Source organism: Trematomus bernacchii, unplaced genomic scaffold (assembly GCF_902827165.1).
Source record: "Trematomus bernacchii unplaced genomic scaffold, fTreBer1.1, whole genome shotgun sequence".
NCBI lineage: Eukaryota > Metazoa > Chordata > Actinopteri > Perciformes > Nototheniidae > Trematomus > Trematomus bernacchii.
In genome coordinates, this window is record NW_022987393.1 from 872,445 (window position 1) to 894,625 (window position 22,181).

At 40.6% G+C, this 22,181-nt stretch overlaps 1 protein-coding gene across 6 annotated transcripts; it reads right to left on the reverse strand.

Moving 5' to 3' along the window:
- Positions 1-760: 760 nt before the first annotated feature.
- On the reverse strand, positions 761-21,951 carry LOC117486267 (abl interactor 2-like). Of its 6 annotated transcripts, none has more exons than XM_034134749.1 (10): positions 21,804-21,951; positions 15,567-15,734; positions 14,768-14,944; positions 13,069-13,172; positions 11,080-11,226; positions 8,856-8,977; positions 7,545-7,706; positions 6,611-6,697; positions 5,634-5,834; positions 761-2,753 (listed from the first exon to the last, which is right to left on the reverse strand). In XM_034134749.1, exons 1-10 carry the CDS (start codon positions 21,918-21,920, stop codon positions 2,578-2,580), a joined length of 1,461 nt encoding a protein of 486 aa, XP_033990640.1. In that variant the 5' UTR covers positions 21,921-21,951; the 3' UTR covers positions 761-2,577. The 6 variants fall into 6 exon arrangements, with proteins under 6 accessions (XP_033990640.1, XP_033990639.1, XP_033990643.1 ...); XM_034134748.1 differs by having other exon boundaries at positions 8,856-8,980; XM_034134752.1 differs by lacking the exon at positions 11,080-11,226 and having other exon boundaries at positions 8,856-8,980.
- Between the last annotated feature and the right edge of the window lie 230 nt (positions 21,952-22,181).

The window sequence follows — 22,181 nt, forward strand, 5'->3', positions numbered from 1 at the left end:
ATGCTAGGAGGCCCTCTGGTGGACAGATTAAACATAGGATAACTCAATATGATGTAAACACAATACAAATCTGTGAATAATTAGTGGGAGATTTGTAATACTTCCAAATATATGATATAAAAGATAATATAGTCTACTTGCCCTGGATTTAAGTCATACAAATAAAAAGGAGCTGCAGAAATATCATCTACTTTGCTGCACTTTTCTGGGGCTGGAATGAGAGCTCCATTAAAGTAATTCTGCTTTTTTAAGAAGTTTTAAGACGGTACTGCATTTATTTTGTAAAACCTATAGCTGTCTTTGGCTCTTTTCTTGCTGTAAGAAATGCAAATGTCCCCTCTGTGGGACGAATAAATGTATTCTAATTCAGATTTTCCGAATGTAGGGGTTTGTTGAAAGTGACGTTTGATTGCATGTTAGAAATATGGTAAAATAAGTCAAAAAAATAAGAGCGCATTGCCAAACAAGGAAAAGGAAACGAATATAGCACTGAATGTTCCTAGAGAGACAGTTGGAAGTTCAAAATTAAAAGGAACAGTGGCTCCAATATGCTCAAAACCATATCAATGTGACACAGGAATTCTGGGAATTCTGTTCTGTGGAGCGATGGAACATACTGGAACTTTTCGGGCTTATGGATGGAGGAAGAAGAATGAAGAACATGATGAAAACACCACAGGAGTCATATTCACGTGGAGTAATGTTGCCAAAAAGCCAGACCTGATAAATAAAAACAAGAAACCAAGCATTACTACAGCAATAAATCTTAATAACTTTATTGTCTTTGTTCTCATGATTTTACAAATATGATACTTCTGCAATTCAACTTTTTAACTGTGCAACACAATGGCATTATGGACTGTTAAACCGGACATCCCGGGGGGGGGGACGCCTGTGACTCCAGGGGGGCTGTGAATCCTGCAGACCCACCGCACCTTGTAATTTTTTTTTATTTCAATGTTTTTTTTTAGTGTCAGCCTGGGAGTGTTATGGAAGTCAATCCGGAGTGTTACATTAGATCTGTCCGCAGGATTCACTAGCAGCTTTAAAAACAGGATTTTTCACCACTGTCAGGGAGGGGAGGGGGGGGAAGTCTCGTTCGTCCCTCCCTCCCTCCCTCCCCCTCCCACAGTCTCTTTGGATGAGGCTGGTGTTTCCGGGTCAGAGATGCTTGTCTTTTTAAACAACGGGTGATCTCGCCACGTAGGTTTTTGGGACACCAGTACAGATACAATGGCATGCAAGACTCACATACAGACCCACTTGTTATTATTTGTTGTTTTTTTTTTAATAGAAAATAAAGATTCTGACAGAAGTACAAGCACTGAGCCCTCGCAAACACCCAACTTTACGGCGGACGCCTAAATTGACGGCGTTAAGGGGGGCTTAAAACCATTTCAACACAACAGCTGGCATCTTTTCATATTCAATAAGTCCTGTTTTTGAGGACGTAATACATCTCACATATATATTATTTCTTCTTCTATACCTTTTCACTACAAATGTATGTGCTTTTTGATTTAAAACAACTCTGGGGAAGAGAAAATAAGATTTGTAGTTCCACCCCACTCCGGCCAATTTATTGCGAATGAAGTGATGGACAGCAACACGCACTTCAATATGGCACAAGCATCTTGGAAATGACCCTAAATGCATCGTGGGTGAAATATCAAAAAACCAAACCACACCATATCTAAAAATATTAAGACATTAATCAGAGCAGAAAATAAAAGATTTTTTTTTTCTCCTCGTGGAAACATGCAGTCTGCCGCTCTGCAAGCAAAGTCTGGACCCCGGTTAAAAACGGCAAAAAAAACAAAATGGCTTCCTCTCAAATGAACATCGTCCGTCGCTGAAACGAAACCACGCTGTCATTCGACGCAGAATATCACATTTTCTAATTAGGGCTTTTAAAAAAAGAAGGGTTTTAAAGCACTCTTGGGGCTTCCTCAGACGGCTTTTTTCCCCCACTTTAAATCTTAAGACATGTGATGTGCTTTTTCCTAGTGGATGTCAGCTTTGGCACGCTCTCCGCAAGAGGTACCTCAACATTTAGTCAAGTACGGAATCTACAGTTCTCTTCCCCCCCCACCGAGGATATCGTTGTTGCATTATACCTACATATAGAGTATAGTTCCTAAAGATGTCTCTGGAGTGTTAAGGAGAACTACATCTACACATGAAGGCATTCTCCTCCAGCCTTTAGTCCCTCTCTACCTGTATAACCCACTACAAAAACCAAATAAATATACTTTAAAATAAGGGCAAAATGGTAAAAACGAAGCAAAATCAATGTAGTGAGTGGCCTCGTAATGTAACGCAAAACTCTCGGAATACAATACGGCGTCCAGTCCTTATTTAGTCAAACAAAACAAAGGGAATATCTAGAGTAGTGGTTGTTTTACAATGGCGCCTATGAGAAGGACTGTCAGTTCGCCCTTCTTCGTTTCCTCTTCTCGTCCAGAGGTCATCATGCTCTGTCTGTTCAAAGTCTTTGACCTTTAACCCACGTCTCCCCTCCCCACCCCTTCTCATCCACCCACTCCTCTCCTCCCGTATCGACAGAGGGGGGATTGTTCAGTCGGCGTAGTGCATGATGGACTCCACGTAGTTTCCGGGGAAGAGGCCCGTGGTGCCGTTCATCACGCCCTCGTACCAGCCGTCGTCGTTCTTCTTGATCACGTAGATGATGGAGCCCTCCTGGAACGACAGCTCGTCCTCTTTGTCCCGGGCGTAGTCGTAGATGGCCACCACTGCAGGGGAAAATAATATTAAAACATCATGGTTTAGGTGTAAATGTGAGACAAATGCATGTTTCTCTACCTTCCAACTTAAAAATCTTCACTTTTATAAAGCCGCTTCTTCATGTTTTGCCATGGCGGTGTTCATATTTCATTTTATGACATGATTAATCCTTTATTTAGTGGGAATGCTGATACAGCATTCCCACTATATGTTATGCTACGGACAAAATTCTTATCATTATTCCATCCAATTATTTTGGCCCTCTTCTCCCACATTCAACATCGCAGAAACTCCGTTCAAACATCAAAACGTTCAGCTCGGTCGGGAATCGATGGCTATTACTTTTATCATTCATAATTTCATAATTCCAGAGATACATCCCATAATACATCACATTTTTAACCATTGAAGTCAATGGAGAAATTCTTCAGACTTCAACAAATCTTCATGCGACTTCAACTGCTAACTGTTCATTCATACTTTCACTCAGAAACCTCATTCCAACTTTAAAAAGTTACACATCTTTCTGACATTATTTGTGTACCACAACTTTTAAATCTGATTCTTACTTTTAGAGATATTAAACATTGTCCAGACCTTGGTAAAGAGGCTTTCTTCAGATTTTAACATTAACTAGAGTGCGTGATGTCACAGCTAGAGTGGAGGAAATCTTGAAATTTGCCTTCATATATATTTTTTAAAACTGCCATAATTCCCAAACCCTACATTCCTGAGACATAATCTTTCATGATAAACGTAGGAAAACATCTCGTAGCTTGAAAAACAACAAATAATTAGGCAAAAATAATTAAACAAAATGCCTCTTGAGGGCATGAAGTGACAAAAACTTTCAACATGCCTCCATTAAAGCCCATTGTAATTTCAGGCTGATATTTCCTCACGGTAGCAGCCGCACACCTTTAGTCAAACTGCCAAAAAGGCCACATTATTAACCCGAAAGTACACACAAATTACACTTCAGATACTCAACTTCCTTGACATGCTTCACGTTTTGAAATTTCACAGATATCTGTTACGGTTCTTCGACAAAACGTTCACATGCAAGAGGTTCATCTCTCATTCAGAACAATGCAAACCTTTGATCTCTGCACACCTCGTTAGCTCAAATATAAACACCTGTGTCATGGAACACGATGTTCGTGTTTGAGCTAACGACGTGGTCACTGGAGTTTGACAGACTGTCTGAGCCTATTCTTTTCTGTCTGATGGAGACTTCATACTGACTTCAACATGTTCCACCTATTTTATACATTATTGGTGACACACAGCTGTCGTCGTTAGCTATAAACACCTGTGTCATGGAACACGATGATGTCACATTGACAGGTTTGGTAATGATGCAGCCATCAACGCATCTAAGCGTATTATGGGGTATTATTATCCCTCGCCATAAAACACGATGTCCCTTTAACTCCTATGAAAATGTTCAAAAAGTGCTCAAAATTCACATGTGTGCTAACAGTCCAGCCGTGAAGACATCTACGAGACAGTTTTGAGATTTCTTCAAATGCCGTTGCCATGGCAACACAATGCTCGCCATGAAACACGGTTTTCTCATAACTTCAGTGAAAATGCTCCAAACGGCCCAAAACTTCACAGGTTTGGTAACGATGCACCCATCAACGCATCTAAGCGTAGTATGGGGTGTCATCAAATGCCGTTGCCATGGCGACAGACCACTCGCCATGAAACACGATGTCTCTGTAAGTCCAATGGACACGGTCCAATCGTCCCCCAATCTTCACTTGTATATCACCGGTCCATGCCTCAACAGCTCTACGCCAAATCTGAAATCTCACCATATGCCGTTTCCATGGAAACGCATCCCTCGCCATAAAACACGATGTCCCTTTAACTCCTATGAAAATGTTCAAAAAGTGCTCAAAATTCACATGTGTGCCAACAGTCCAGCCGTGAAGACATCTACGAGACAGTTTTGAGATTTCTTCAAATGCCGTTGCCATGGCAACACAATGCTCGCCATGAAACACGGTTTTCTCATAACTTCAGTGAAAATGCTTCAAACGGCCCAAAACTTCACAGGTTTGGTAATGATGCAGCCATCAACGCATCTAACCGTATTATGGGGTGTCATCAAATGCCGTTGGCATGGCGACAGATGATTCACCATCAAGTTAGTTCAAAAGTTTGCAGTTCAAATATTCTGCTGCTTTTCCAAGCCTTTTTACTTTTTTTTCTTCTCTCATCACACATTCAAGCCCCCAGTGTTCATGTATAATTTCAATCAAAATTCTTCACTTTACATTACATTTCAGCATAGCAGTTTAGCGTCAGATTTTCAGCATAAAGCATTCCCACTAGCAATTTCTTCAGGAATTGCATTCTCTAGTTTAATATGTTAGCCTACATCAGACTCTTTTTTTTGTTACACTGCTACGGACAGTCTTGCACTAATGCACATTCTCAAAGATATTGAAGTGACTGGCATTTTGTATATATTTATTTTTGTGCTTTTATTTAGGTCTTAATGTATGCATTTGTATAAACGTGTCTTTGATTGTGTGTGTGTGTGTGTCTATATATATATATATATATATATTTGTTTTTGTATTCGGGATTGTGGGAAACTGTATTTCGATCTCTGTCTGTACACACAAACTGAAAGATTGACAATAAAGTTGACTTTGACTTGATCATCTGTACTGTGGGACCACCAACTACTTAGGCAAACTTACTGTGTAGCAAAACACTGTTTATAACCAAATAACTTAATTTGAACTCTAAAAGTATATCTATATACCTGGTATGTCAGGTCCAATTTGTATGAAATGATTTGGGGACCTGTGCAGCCTTAACGTGTGTTTGAGGGTGGATGTTTCTCTTGGTATTGGGTGGTGTGTTCAGACCTTTCTCCTCGTAGGTGCGGGGGGCCCATGGGGGGTCCTCCTCAGCGTACGGGTCGCTGTACTCCACCACCGCTGACTCCTCTTCATCCTCCTCCTCCTCCTCCTCCTCGTCTTCGTACTCTTCCGGCGGTGGAGGAGGGGGGGTGGGTTCCTCGAACACCGGATCCTCAGCGGGGGGAGGTGGAGGCGGCGCGTCTGAGACTAGAAAGTAATTATAAAATACAAAAAGAGACAGTTAGAGGTGAAGAGAGCACAGAGGAAGGGACAGCGCTCTACCATGCACAGTTCATGCTGGATGCATTTACACTGCTTTTAAAATGTATTTACTCAGACTGTCAGGAGACAAAAAATGCACACTGAACCAACGTGCACTTGAAGGAAATGCAAAGGAATTCCCAAGAGAAATCAGAGACAAGACGCACAGAATACATGCACTGACTTTCGATCATGCTCATGGACATGCCTTATTATTCATGCAACGCTTCATATCTGTGGTTAACCACCAACATTGAACTACCAAAGATACAAGACGTTATTTCCCCCTATGTTTTGTATAAATCTATTTTAACACCTTTAACAAAAACATCCTGAAAACAATATATTTTGTGATGACTCATTTCTTTTATAAGCTAAATTAGTAAGTAGCAGAATACAGGAGGTGGCCATGGTTTGTACAAATGTTGATGTGTTAAAGAAAGTGGAATTCATAATGTAAAAAGAAAAACTTGACTGGGGCTTTTTAAGTCCTAAAATAAGTAAATGATCAATTTGGCACCAATATTCCAGGAGAAACATGGCCACCTACATGTTGTGGCAGCGGATGATGCTGGAGGTTGATCACTCGTTTACATTCATAAGGAGATATCTCCCCCCCCCCCCCCAAAAAGGACAACCCACTGACTGTTTAGGAGAAGATTTAAAACAAGTTGGTCATGCAAAGGGGGGGGGGGGGGTTTGAGGGGCTCAGAGCCACTTACTGGTCTCCTGTACTCGGGCCACAAAGCCCATCAGAGGCAGCTGGGGGGTGATCTGCATGGAGGGAGGAGGGGGTGCGAGCGGGCCAGCTATCACCAGACAGTGTCAGTACAGAGAGAGAGGAAGAAGAACGGCAGACAGAAGCAAAGAGGTTAGAAATACCAAGAGGAGAGTTACAGGAACAGAGTCAATCAACATTGAGCATGATTTTTAGTTGAGAGATTCGTCATTGTGTCTTTTTCTTCCCACCTGTCGAGTATTAAAGAAACAGAGAGAGTGACAAATGGAGGACAACAGGTGGAGATTAAGAAAGAGTCTTAATGATAGAGGGGCCGTGAAGAGATGAAGTGAAAAGGCAAAGCACCACAAGTCTGGGGATCAACTTCCTCTGAAATCAACAGGAAGCTGGAAAATGCTCATTTACTAACGTTAGCCATTATTAGTCTGTTGCATTTTGGAAAATCAACTCATTTAGGGTTGATCACACACTGTGCAGTACGTACTGTAGTTGACGTATCTTAGTATGAAATTGAGTTTTAAAAACATCAGGTACTTTGTGTATACATCCCAATTTCAAAATGTCAATAACGGTTTGTCACATGACTGTGTTCTGTTTGATAGTTCTAATACATTTTTCATAGCTTTATAGAAGATACAGGTTCAAATATGCTATAATATCTAGGAGTATTGTTCAATTTGATATACAGTTCAATAAAGTGAACCATAATGATTTTGTTCAATAAATCATAGCTAAAGAAATTAGTATTTACTTATTTGTGTTGGATTTCGTCCTTTATTGCTGATGTGCAACTACATGGTTATACTTCAGGGAAAGGGCCAATTAAAATGATTAAAAGTTCATAATTTCATAACTTTGCTACCAGAAGCTTTATGGATATATACCCGTCTCTTCTTGTTCACACATGTCAGGGGTACCTGGGGTCTGGGCGAAGTGCGGCCCCCCGTTGAGCTGGCTCTGGGACATGTTGGGCTGCCCGGTGACGGAGGAGGGGCGGCGGAACGGCAGAGAGCCCCCCACCTGAGAGTTCGGCATGGGGGGCTGCGCGGGGCGGTTCATGCTGTAGAACTGAGGAGCACCTGAGAGGGGGGACCACCGGGGGGCAGCAGAGAGGAGGAGAGGGAGATCAGGGGCGTGATTCAGAATATTACACAGAGTAGACATTTTGTAAAAAAAATAAAATAATTATAAATATTACAAAATTAAATACATTATTGAAGAAATTATGACAGGAAAATAAACAAAACGGTACAATAATATTATTATCCAAATCAGATTGGGAATAAATGAGAAATAAATTCATTAAATGAACACTTTCTTCATGATTTGCTTCCCTGTACAGCAGCACTGATGGATCACAACAATATCCAGCCACACATAAATAACATTGAAAATGAAAACACAGGGAAGAAGAGTTGACGTAAAACCATGCGTCATAGATCAGAGGGACAGCATGCAGCGGTTGAGGGGGGAAGACTGCCACTGATTTATAGACAGTTTGGTAAATATAAGTGAAGTGCTCTACAAAGACATCAAAGCCTGATTTGATTTTGAAATGGTGGAGGGAGACATGCCGGGGGGGAGGCGGGTGAGGAGGAGTGCTTCTCCCACCTGAGGTCACACTCACCTGCTGCAGGGTTGCCGAAAGTATTAGGGCCCGTGTTGGGGGGCCCCACAGAGAGAGGGAGCTGGGGAGGGGGCGGGGGGACAGGCGGGGTCTCTACAGGTGGATTAGGGGCCTGTGGGGGGCCGTCTAGGGCGGAAGTGGGGGCTCCGGGGGTGGTGGCAGTGTTGGGGGGAGGTTTGGCCGGGTTAGATTGGACTGGGGCTGGAGCGAGAGGTTGAAGGAAGGAGAGAAGAGAGGTGGGGGTGGGGGGGGGGGGGTCAACAGCAGATCAGAGTGAGAAGGGAGGAAAGGAATACTACACATCCTCAAGTTATTATAGCCATTTCTAGAGCGTGTAGGAGTAGAGTGATGCAGCATGGTGTTTTTTTTATTTTTATAAATGGGATTTTTTCTTTTCAAATGTGGGAATATTGCGGAAAACCAGATCTGTGTTAATTACACTTTGTGTTACATCGACACTAGTGAAACCTCAAGAGCCGAGTCATTTCCAGGTGTAAGGACTCATTCCTGCACCACTCTATCCTGGATCCTTTTTGAAAAGTAGATTAGTTTCACACACAGATTTTGTCGCTGGGAGAAGAGAACAGGAAGTGTGCGTTACCTGGGAATGCGTTGGGCGGGGCGGGGGTTGGCACGGCGATGGGTAAGACCACGCTGCCGCTGCCACTGTTCTCCCGGCTGCTGCTGCGGCTGCTGCTGGGATGGCTGCCTCCACTGCTCCCACTGCTGTGGGGGGGGGGGCACAACACACTCTGAAACACCGTCACTCACTCTGCTGGGAGACGCTCCGAGAGCAGGTCGTGCAACCCTATTCTTTTATAAAACTTGGAGTGGAAAATGTAATATCTATTTGTTTAAAAATAGAGGTCTTTACCTACAAACTAAATGAAATCTTCACGTCTGCCTTTTTGTCTCAATGGTTTCAGGAGCTATGAATCAGAGCAACTTAACAAAGGCACTTCCTGTTTGGGTTTCCATAGCATCTTATGAACTAAATAGATTCTGCAATTTAATCTCATGAGCTGCTTTTAAAAATTAAAATCAGTCAAAATGTCCTTGAGTTAATCTGTGTATTTATTGCGATGCTACTATGATTTTTAAGGATTTAATAAATTGAAAGGAGACATACATAAATGAAAAAAGGAGCCTAATACTCTACAGAAAGTTATGCTTTATTAGTGTTTAAGGTTAGCTGTCTGCATTATTAACCAAATTCAGTTTTGTTCACTCAATCATCTTCTTCAAATTGTCTTTTGCTTTCAGCTAATTTAACAACTACTTTAACAATTGTTTAGAATAATCAAAAAGCTAACAAAAAAGTGATGACAAAAAACATTACAAGAAATTTACATATTTTATCATAATACTGATATTAGTGGCACGTACTTTTGGAAAAACTTTCCTCGATAATGTTTCAATCGTTTTTTTTGTCAAAAGTTCCAAAACCAGTTGTTTAATAATGTAATAACCAGCACTTCGGTTGGACCATAAGGGTGCAATAGGACACAGGTAAGATTCCTGAGTTCTTGGAACATTGTGCAGATTATTTGCTTTAAATGCAGCTGTGTGAAATTGTACACTACATCAGTGAATCCCTTATTTCCCCAATGAAAACCTTCATATTGTTCATGTTTTTCCTTGTACCAACACAAGGCTGGAACAACAGAGTTCAGGAACAGTGTTCAGCACCTTCCCAATAACGCACATTATTAATGTGGCACCCTCAAGAGCATGGATGTGTTAGTACAAGCTGTAATGCCTTTGAAATGGCTACGTCACAGTGATTTCAAAAAAGCAGCCTGGCCAAGGACACAGGTGACGCAGAGAGCGCCACGAGACAGAGACAGAAGAGATGACACGCTGAGAGAGCAGGAAGCGAGGGGACACACAGGAATGACTCTTTGTGAGATGGAGAAAAGGAGCAGTGGATGGAGCAGGGCAGATACAGAGGAAACAGGGGAAGTGTAGCTACAGTACAGAAGGGGCGCAAATTACGTACGTTTCCATGTTGTTTTTACCTCCAAACTCATGATTTCACTTCTGCGATTAGCTCTTGGGTTCAAAGAGTGTTGTCCTGGGAGAGGAGCTGACATTGACTGTGGGGGCGACGCTGCTTATTTAATGACTATTACCATAGGAACCTGCGTGTAGCCATGCTGAATACAGCTCTGAATATCTTCCTCATTCTCTGTGCTTATCTGAGCGGCAAGAGAGTGGTGCGGTGATGGCGTGTTTTATAGGCCGACAGAGGATAGCATCGCAAGGGGTCCTTCGAAAAAAGCCTATGGGATTTGACATTGGATTTTGGAATATTGCATAAAATAAACATGTTTATGATACTTAAATGTTTTGTTCAGCAGGATATATTAACAGCACTATGACTTTAAATGTAATTGCCAGAAGTAGAAAGCTAGCATTAGGCTATATATGAGCTACATCACGGTCACATGACTTCAAGTCACTGTGGCCAACCTAAATGCGGCTAATGCTTGGTGAAATGACGCTTAGAATTCTTATTTAGGCGCTTGGTATCGAAGTTTGACATATGTTATGTCGTAGAACGAAAAATGGTAAAATGCTAACTAATTTCCACATTGAAGGACTCATTCCTGCAGCACTATATGGGCCATCCCTTGTAGCAGTAACTCTTGTAGAAAAAGGTTGGTCAAACGTTTTAAAAGAAAGAAGGGAGGAGAAGTGATTTCCAGTTCAGATTACAAGAAGGGGGAGGCTCGAGGAGAAGAAAAAGGGGAGGAGTAAGAGGAAAAGTGGGCGTGTTTAAGAAGAGTAGAGAGGCATGCTGGGAAGTGGGAGGTGGGGGGTACCTGTACGTGCGGTTCCTCTGATTAACGGATGCAGTGCGTGCAGGGCTCTGCAGAGGGGGCGCCATGTTGCGCGTCGGGCTTGAGACGTAGTCGTTAGGGACAACGGGCGGACGCACCGGCTCGAGCGTCCTATACGGGGAGTGGCGCCTGCGAGAGGGTCAGGAGGACAGGAGGCGAGGGAGAGGGGGGGCATCCACAGAGAAGTGTAGGTAGGGGGGAGGAGGAGGGAGGAGAGCAAGAAAAAAAATAAAGTGCAAACTTAAAAAACGGGGTATGACAGGTGAACATCGGAGCGGTGGGGGTGAATCCAGAGGTGGAGCATGGGGGGGGGGGGGGAGACACTGGCGCTGCTGTCGGATTAAAACCTTTCATAGAAATTAAATAATAAATTATTAAAGTATACAGTCATACCGGGCACTGTGTTTCAAAAAGTACAAAAAAAACATTTGGTTACTGATTTGAAAGGTGTTGTTTTTCAAGTATAAATTACAAAACAAGATGTTTAAGATGTGCTGTAGCCATGTGTGATTATTGTTCCATCTAACTTCAGCGAGATCACATTTTAGGGATTTAACTGGCTTTAGGGATGTCAACCTGCAGATAAATTAAATAAAACCACAGAAAGTGTTTCCAACCCGACAGCAGCGCCTCACTGATGACGTCCTCAGCACCACAGGGTGAAATAAAAACACAACCTTCAGAGTTATTTATCTGAATGATGCACTGCCATGTGGACCGGTGACCCATCTCTGAGCACTGTTGCTATGGCAAAACGTTGCTATGAGGAATATGGGGCAGCACGGAGTGGGCGGGCTGGGTCACACACACACACAGTAAATCAAAAACAAAACAAGGAGGAAGTTGAGTAAAAGTAAGATGTCTGCTGATAGCCACAGGGTGCATCATGGAGCTGGGGTGGTGGATCGGCATGGGTCTTGAAGGGCCGGACACACACACACACACACCATAAGACAGACACACACAGAAACACCAACAGCACACAGGAAGGTCCTGAGGGTGACGCCAACACAACATGTATGTTGCCCTGAGGGATAAGAGACACCTTCAACAGTCAGACACAGAGAACAAATCTGGACCAGGAGCTTTAACACAAGGTGCAAGAACAATATTACCCACTAAATTATATGAAACTTTAGCGCTTAGAAATGCTACTTATTAGTCTCTTCGATGCCGTCATGGAGCCCTTAACTACGCTATCTTTGAATCAGCACATATTTAATAACACATTAATGAGAAATGGTTTAATATAGCTTTTGTTTATATATAAAAAAAGTCTCAAAAATAGTGCTTCAAAATCCCTTTTAGTCTGAAGAAACAACTGAAGCTAAACTGTAAGCATAGCTGCATTGTCTCTGAAAGGCGGGGTCTATATTTTCCTAAAATTAAGGTGAATATTTTTTTCTTTTATTGTGCCAAAACAGTAATCAGCACAAACATTTAGAAGATTCAAACAACTAGAAATTCTCCTCAACTCTCTTTCCTTTGTCGTGAAATCTTAAGCGTGTTTCTCTAAATCATATTCAAATGTTTTTGATGTTGAGCAAACACACGTTCCCTTTCCAGCCATCTGCTGGTTCTATATGCTACAAAAGTAAAGTATACAAGTCCGATCTATGGAGGCTAGGGAGTATTTTTGGGTGCAAGAAACCCTTAAAAAACCAAATGTAAGCATGCCGTTTGATGTGAAGATCCATCCTTTATGTGGAGAGAACGGGAGAGCAAATTAGAAGCTTCTTAAAAAGAGAATCTGCCGACCTCCTTTAACCAGCAGATGAAAAACCGAAATAAAGAAAAGCACTGCGCTGAGTGGATTTTAAACCACCCAGAGGACACTAATTAAACAAGAAGGTAATAGTGGTTTAATGATGAAACTGGGGGCAACCAGGCCCTCTGAGGGGAGGGGGGGGGGGTTAACCTCTGGAAGCTACGGACTCTGCGTACGTCCATCTGAACGTCAGCATTACATACCCGAGGGTCCCTTTCCCCGACATGGGCGGGCTGGGGGGCTTCTGTGTGGGGGGGTTTGTGCGAGGGAGGACCGCACCTCCTGCCTTCATGTTCTGAGCGCTAGCCTATAGGAGGAGAACAGAGTGGAGGAAGGTTAGACCCAGAGGACTTCAGGGACAGGACAATTCAAACACACAAATGAAAAACCATCACAACATCTTTAAAAGAAATTGTTTGACATTTTCAGAAATATATTTATTTACTTTCATGTAGATGAGAAGTTTGAAACCACGCTCGTAAAAGTTAGATTAGCATAAAATGTTAAAAGATCCTCCAACTAGCACCTTTAAAACTCACCAATTAACACCATTATCTTTTTTGATTAATAAAAAGAACGTGTTAAATTGAACTTGTTGATTTCGCACATTAATACATAGTCTTACAGATAAAAATAATAATGTATCACGTCTTAATTAGCGTGCTTTAAAAGGTGCTACCTTCTGAAAGAACTAGCTGTTTCGAGTCTTTATGCTAAGCTAAATGTCTCCACAGAAATAAGTGGTATCAATCCTTGCATCCTGTCAAGAAAGCAACTAAGCATATTTCTCAAAATATTAAACTAATCCTTTCATAGCAAACACAATCTTTGAAATATAAAAAAAAAAAAAAAAGGAAAAAAACTCACAGCAATTCAATACAAAAAACTCAAAACCTCTTGTTTGAGGTTTTTACTTTGAAAGTCTTACCTTAAACCTTTGCAACCACTACGGTTGATTAAAAAGAACAATTAGGCAAGCAGGAAGAGAGAGAGAGAGAGAGAGAGAGAGAAGAATAAATCAGAGGATTAGTGAGGGCAGCAGGAGAGGAAAACAAGTATTCATGCATGTGGCACATAAAGCCAGGCAACAATGGCTCAGTGTGGAAATCTGAGGAATTTCTTCTTCTGTGAGGAGTTCACTTTCTGGAAAACAAGCTTGTCTTTGTTCAGAGAGTCAGTAGCTTTCAGAAAGTCAGACAATATTACCAGATAAAAAGACGATTGCACAGAAACGTGTTAGCAGCAGCAGGTGACAGATTTACAACAACATTGGATTTAGCTGAATTCATGTCCTCTGTGTTTCCATCCCTGTTGGAAGCTTAATCATTGATTTGTTTCCAACATTACTTGGCATCGAAGCCCAATAGTGTTTGTCGACCCCTAAAAGTCCTCTGTTAGATTTCCAGCAGTAAATAAACCACATTTATCGCACAACACAAACACAGCCCAATTTCTGAATCCACAACTCTGCCAGACATTTGATAACCTTTCATCAGTCTTGAACTATACAATAAAATATATTAAAATCAAAACATTTTTAGAGGACTGTCATAGTAATAAAAAGCAAAAATTAGTGTAGCATAATATTTCGTTTTTTAATATATTTTCTACCCTATAATCATGTCTAAACCCAAGATAGTAAACTACTGCTCTAGGGCGACTTACAACCCTTTTATCAAAGAGTGAAAACAATCGAATACACTTTAAAAACTGCCTTGTAGTTGGTGCGTTTCCAATTCATTTGGTTTCCCAGATTGACCAGTAATTTATTTGACTTTAAATACCATTACCGAGCCAACAGAGCTTAATTAGGACCTTTCCCTTCCATTAGCAGCAGCAATTCATTCACACAATGCGGTCTCTTTGATCAAATTGGGTGGACATAAAGAGTGGAATAAGCACCTTGACTCCATGGCCCATGTCGTCCAGGAAGCTGTAGTCGATGGGCTTGCGGATGTAGCGTACGGGCCTCTCTGGGTTGGCGGGGGCGATGATCTTGTGGGTGCGGGACGTGTTCTTGTTGGTGGTGAGGATGCCGATCTCCCGCCGGGCCACCTTCTCTTTGTGGATATCCACCGTCTGAGTGGAAAAGGACACTCCTTAACGGTTTAATCTTTTCAACTGTACAAAATGTCCGCCGGTGGCTTCATTAGTATTTCTGCTCATTGTGATTGTTTCTTGGATAGACTTTAAATGCTTCGTATCCTTTTTTTAAGTAAATAAATTGAGAAACTAAATTGTGTCATGATTTAAAAAGAAAATGCAATGCTTTCTGGAAAAAAAAAATGTAAAAGATTTTTAAATGTAGAAACGTATAAAAAAATATGTCTGGGCACTTCATAAGTTATTTGGGCTATGTTATTATTTTAATGTGCTTTTTATTTGTTATGAGCAGCATCTGACTCTTTATCACACAGCAAAATGAGTGTCAAAAACAGAAGCCTTAACTTTATGCTGCATAAAGAATAAATGCTTCAGGTATTACACCTTTTATTTTAGATGGATTTAAACAGCTAAATACAAACAACCATCTCCCGGAGCGTCCTATTTCCATAAAGTTAAATGAAGTCTTTCCACTTCCTGTAAAGTTGAAAACACCAGAGTAACTTCTGTCTGTGTTGTACAGGTGCGTCAAAGCCTAAAGGTGGAGTAATCCTTCATCCTGGCAGGTGAGATGATGACGATGATGTCGGTGACTGACCTGTGAGATGTGGTTGATGGAGGACTCCATGCGGCGGAGCTGCGAGGCCTGGATGTCCAGCATCTGCAGCACATTGTTGGCCAGCGTGTTGATCAGGTAGGCCACGCTGGCCAGGGACTGGGTGGTGTAGTTCTTGGTCTCCTCCAGCGCCCTCTCCTTGTCTGGAGACTGAAGGAGAGAGGCATGTGTCATTTATTTTGCATTTTATAATGTGTAAAGAAAGCCTGTATGGTGATTCTGACATTTCTTAAAACAAGCGTTTAAACTAGGGATGGGAATTTGAAAGCAAATGTATATTCGAATATTCGACCCCCAAAAAAACGGTTAACCGATTAACCGAAATGTACCTTTAGACCTAACACACTTCGTATACATTGAAATATTCTATTTGATCATATCAATCAACTTAGGCACCCCTCCCAAAATAAAATTACAATAAAAATATTCATAACACATATTCGAACACCTGAATAATTTCGAATATTCGATTAATCGTTCCCATCCCTAGTTTAAACTAGCAACCTTTGACCGAAAACTCCTCCTGGCATCATTCAGTATGTGCATCAAATATAGCTTAAAATTCAACTTGGGCACAGATGACATAATGACGTATTCAGTAATTGAAAGGTGTTGATGTTTCCCGAAAAGCCATCAATAGCCTGTGAAGAAGCGTGAATTGATACGTTGTCCTGCTGCAACAGTTATTTTTTAACAATTAAGCCTGACTAAATCTATCCAAAAAGTCTCTCGACGGTTCCCATGTACTTTTTTAAGAATGCTAAATGCTTGAAAATTCGTTTGTGTGACGCCAATACATCGGAGTCTTTAATTAGATGTACTAAACCTAAAATAACTGTCATCTTTGCTACACAGACTTGGAGCAGATACAGTTAAATAGCTGAACATTTCAAACACCAAACGATGCAATTTGTGGCAATGGGAGGGGGGGGGGGGGCAGCGAGTAAAGGAGCTGCCGTCAGAGTGGAGAGACTTCTGAGGCAGCGTGGGCTAGGGATGGGAACGATTAATCGAATATTCGAAATTATTCAGGTATTCGAATGAGTTATGAATATTTTTTATTGTAATCTTTTTTTTATTTTTGGTGGAGTGCCTAAGTTGATTACATATTATCAAATGGAATAATTCAATGTATACGACAGTGCCATAGCTAAATGTGTTAGGTCTAAAGGTGCTATGTGTTTTTGCTCCGCTCACCGGTCCCTCACAGCGGGCAGAGCTGCAGGTGCTGATCTCTCTCTCTCGCGTCCGGTTATACTTCACTCGCATTTATGTCCAAATCCATCACAAAACCAAGTTATGTTTTAAGTATGAAAGCTGTAGGCCTATAGCTGCCAACTGTTCAAACTGTGATCACCAGTTCAATACATTTGACAAATTCGAATTGGTTTCTATACTTATTTGAACATGTATTTATTTATTTTTCTAAATTAAATGTTTTCTTTATAGGATATGTACATTTCGGTTAACCGTTTTTTTGGGGGTTGAATATTCGAATATACATTTGCTTTCAAATTCCCATCCCTAGCGTGGGCACATCAACAGGAGCATCAAAGTGCCTGTATGTGGCTGTATCGCAGCAAGAATGGTTGAGAATACAAAATGCAAGTACTTCCTATGTGTATTTACATAAAAGTGTATCTATTCTATATTCTAAGCATTGCAAAAAAGCCCAAAAATAGATTGTTCACGCCTCTGAAATGCAGCATTAATTTTCTTGTTGTGATCTTAATATACATTGTATAGCCAAAAGGATAAAGCCATATTTTATTTATTGTTATAAATATTTAGAAATTGAATCAAATACTAACCTTACTCGAATTAAAAATGTTTATCAACGACATCTAGAGAAATAAGATGATTTCTTACATTATACCTCAGTCAGTATCTTTGAATAACTGGGAAAAAGCCACATCAAAAGAAAAGTTGTGAGGGGCATTGCTCACTTTCTTTCTGATGTTTAATCCAAAAAATTATCTACAGCTAAATTGACGATGAAAATCAGTAGTTCATTAACTATTTTTAAACCAGCGTGCACCTCCTCTGTGTGCATAGAACAGCATCTGTTTGATTACAACTCAATAGGCCAGGTCACAGCAGCCTCTGTAATTGGATTATGGTGATCTGCTTTATATGAATGCCTCTGACCAGTGCCTAAAGAGTTTGGATACTGTGTACCAATGTGCTTTTATCACTGGATGTGGATATCGGGTACACCATTGCACTTTATATGCTGCTGCTAATTGGCCATCTGTGTCTGCTTGGGCTGGTTCCCTCTTACATTTGGACATTTATGTGTAAAAGAGAAAGTCTATATGGCATGCACTCCCAAGCTTTTATTCAGATGCTGGTTCCTAATGTAAGAACTGGGTAAAACAGCTTTTAAATATGCTGCCCCCACTGCTTGGAATAAAGTACAGAAGGAGCTGTGAAACTCAGATTTGATCACCTTTGGGGAATTCAGGTCCATCTTAAAAGGACAGAGAACACGACACCATTGGTCGATGAGAGTGCTCTTATATCCAAAAATTGAAGTCGTTTTACATTTTGCCAGTTTTTAATGGTTTCTTTTATTTAGCATATTGACTGGCTAATGTGCCATTTTATCTGTTTTACAGCTGTATTCGTCTGCCTGTCTTGTCTGTGTTTTATCTGTTGTAACTTTGCTCATGCTGCCCTTCTTGGCCAGGTCACTCTTTTAATCTCAATGAGTTCTTTACCTGGTTAAATAAAGGATATATATATTTATTGTATTCTTTTCAATATATAATTACAACTTTACTGCGAGAGACGTCTGTCATGAATGGGAAGAACCTGCTCACGCCTGTAAATCACAGTAGATGCAATCCGGTGAAGGGATATGAAATAGTTATGAAACCGAATAAAGAGGCAGCACAATAAATCAAAGACGAGCAGTCTCTTCTCTTTCATGTGCGTCGTGTGGCAATATATATTTATTCTATTTGCAATGGAATCCAACAAATCATCAGTATGCAAACACACAGCATCTGAAGGAATGTGCAGGGTGCAGCGCAGTATGAAGACAAACGGGTTATGTGGCAAAAGTGAGGCGCGTGGCTGTCGTTTCTGACATACTAGCCAGCACACACGCTAATAGACTACTGATACAATTCCTGGAAAGAGAGGATGGATGCATGCACCAGCTACTAGCCACAGTACAAGTGTAAATGCCTGAGGCTAGTGGTGGAAGATAAAGGAAAATTAACCCCTCCCACAGCTTCAGCCGTATTGTACTTTGCATTTTCGGGGCCATTTTTCTCGTACATCCAATTAAGGCTGATCCGAATGAACGATCCTATAAAAAGGGAAGTATTTTTCAATGATTTAAACTGTGCTGACACTGTGTAGAACTCACTTATGTTAGGGATTGCTGTGACACATACAACTGAAATCCTGAGTAATATGCAGCTGAGGAAAAACCATCAGGGTATTTGATATCACTTGGTCACATCTGGCTGATAACAGACGCTCTTAATAGGGTCCATTGATCATGTCAGTGCATTCTCCTTAAATTGAGATTTATTTTTTTAATTAAAAAGGTTCAGTATATTAAAATAAGGACAAATTAATTATTAACAAATTAATGCCTTTAGATATCTAGCTAAACATATGTTTTAAAAACGGGGTCAAAATCCATAATTAAGGAGGAATATATGCATTTCTATGTATTTCAATTAAAGGGGAGCGTCTCTCTAGTCTGTAGGAAGTCGTATTCATTTCGATGGTTTTGTATATATTTTCCCTAAATGCAAGTGTAATTATTTACAAACCAAAATACATGTAAACGTTGCTGGTCAAACAAGTAAATGTCATATTAATGCCAGTATCAAAAGTGACTGAGAACTAAGATATTTCCCTAGATCATTTTAATGTGTAATGTGATCTGTGTTTGTTTTTACTCACTGCTTGTCTGTTTTTTTTAAATCTGTTATTCCGTGAGCCTGACAATAAACATGTATTGCATTGTATACGAATGCTCCGAGGGGGGTTTACTTTCTGAAAATGTAATTTTGTGATGACTTTGGGAGGAAATCCAGCCACAGATTTATTTTGCATCCTCAGAACTAGGGCTGTGCAATTAATCGTATTTTAATCGCAATTACGATTTTGGCCTGCCACAATTACGAAAACAACATAATCGAAAAAAACAATTATTTTGCGTTGCTAGGTTGTGACAGTGCACTGCAACATATTTGATCTAATTAATTTTGGTCTCATTTATTTGTATTTATCATATTTATATATGTTTAGTAGCTTGGGGAAGTGCGCTCCAAAATATTTGTTGATCTTGTTTATTGGTATTTATTATTTTGATATTATTTATTTAAATGTATCATTTATTTTATTTATTTTTGTATTGGTTTTTCAGTTGAATTATACGTTCAGGGTAATCAACAGTTAAAAAGATAGTGTTCAAATTATTATTTTATTTGTTTTAAAGTTCAATAAATAGATTTTTTCAAAGTCAATGAATAATTGTATTTAATAATCGTGATATCAATTATTGACCCAAATAATCGTGATTATGATTTTTGCCATAATCGCACAGCCCTACTCAGAACATTACTGTTCCCATACACGACCCAAATCTGAATGAAACACCATACTCATCACTCGGTTGGTAAAAATCCAGCATCACATCTTTGAGGAATAACTAAAACATCAGACTAATACTCAAAGTTCTACACTATCCTGGCCACAGCAGTTTTTACTATGAAAAGGTAAGAAAACCAACACAAATACAACAAGTATCCTTTCAAACTTGACCTCTGAACAATATCATGTTCATTTTAATACCGTCAGTCCTGCACAACCTTACAAATTTTGCACAACGTACACAAAGCTTCCTCTTAATATCTGCAAAGCTTTCCACTTTTTATACCAATACCAGTGTTTCCCATACATTGATTTATTGGGGGTGCGGTGCCCCCACAAATAGAATCAAATCCTGTGGGAAACACTGAATACTGCACATTATATACTGTTTTTACAAGTATTTTGTCATATTATACTGTTTGGTATATCTACATTTCATGTACATATTGCTATATTTAAAATTGGAATAGTTTTCCTTATAATTGTTAATTTTTTGGGTGGTTTTCCTACAATTGATCTTCTTTGACTGTTTATGAATAAGGCAAATTCCTACCCTACTTTCTGATTCTGACCGCAAGACACCTGGCTCTACAAACACGACAGGCCCAAGATGGGAATAAGAAGTGAATTATTCCACAAATTATCCCTCGGACCAATACATCTGTGCATCTACAAGTGGTAATTCCCATCTGAGATAAATCCAGGGCAGACTGCCAGCATCCGAGGGCCTTCACAGGGCAACCTGTCAGACCTGATCAGCCCTGTTCATGAAGGATGTCACATTTCAGTATCACACCTTGTCAACACCTCTCCCTGCTCACACTGTGGTCCCAAATATCACTCCCTGTCCCTGTGATCACACGCCTGTTAAGTGTGGGATGAGTCAAAGCTCAGGTGACCAAAACTGCACCAACCTGCAGGATACTACACATCCAAAAGCTGTGAATGGAACTGATCACGCCAAACACGCCAAAATGCAACATTACACAAAGTGAAAATGAGACATAATAGCAATGTAGGCTTTGAGTGTAGCATTTCCAGAGGTTGAAAGCCATACATTATGTATCTGTAATAGCAACTCACAGCCCAACATCATAAATCTGTGGTTGTTGGTAATATTGTCACGGCGGTTAATCTTCTGTCAAACCACAGCTCATTCACATTAATCTGGCTTTATATCACGTCCTAAATCTCCTATGATATCTCTGAACAGCCGACAGCTGTGGTGGCAGTAATTGACCAGATACATTGATTTTCACGGTGCCTGTTTGGTTATTTAGACCATTGGGTGGTGCCGAGCAGCTGCTAGCAAGCTATGGCTAACGGGATAGCACACGATGGATGTTCAAGCCATACACACTGAAATATCGAAGGAAATATGACCCTATAAGTAATGATAAAGCTCATTGACATGGACCTAGCACGGGGAATACAAATAACGTGTTAAAATGCCATGACATAAGGGTTGTTTTAGCTTTAGCCGAGGCTATGGAGCTAACATCACATCGGCAGCGTTAGCAACAGTTAGCCTAGCATCAGTTCGCCCCATGGTGATGGACGTTAAACAAAATAATTTAACACCACATTTCTTCCAAAGCTTACCTGGACATAGTTGCTTTCGCAGTACTCCGCGACTCTTTCCAAATTGGTGAAACTGTCTAGTAGTGCGCTTCGTCCGGCTGGAATCTCCTCTTCCAGAAGCATTTGTAGCTCCGCCATTTTCACATCTTTATAGGAGCAGTGTGTGTGTATGTGGCCGGCTCTCTGGCGCCTCCCGCGGCCGCTCTGCAGGGCTTTTCCCGCAGCCGGTGGAGAGCAGGGGGTCCCGAAATATAATGTCATTAATTATTTATGTCTACATATAAAATGCATTAAAACAGACTACAGTGACAAATATGCTTATGTAGTTTGCAAAATAGGTTTAATTATGTCATAATTGGCACCTTTTTCAGTTCTGTCATCCCGGTTTTACGGTCTAAA

What these genes read in the sequence shown, in the direction of transcription:
- LOC117486267 (XM_034134748.1), bottom strand. Translation starts at nt 21,920, where the DNA reads ATGGCGGAGCTACAAATGCTTCTGGAAGAGGAGATTCCAGCCGGACGA. An exon ending in CCATCAACCACATCTCACAG is followed by an intron (nt 14,945 to 15,566) that starts GTCAGTCACCGA and finishes TTTTCCACTCAG; the next exon opens with ACGGTGGATATCCACAAAGA. An exon ending in GCACTTCGCCCAGACCCCAG is followed by an intron (nt 6,698 to 7,544) that starts GTACCCCTGACA and finishes GTCTGGTGATAG; the next exon opens with CTGGCCCGCTCGCACCCCCT.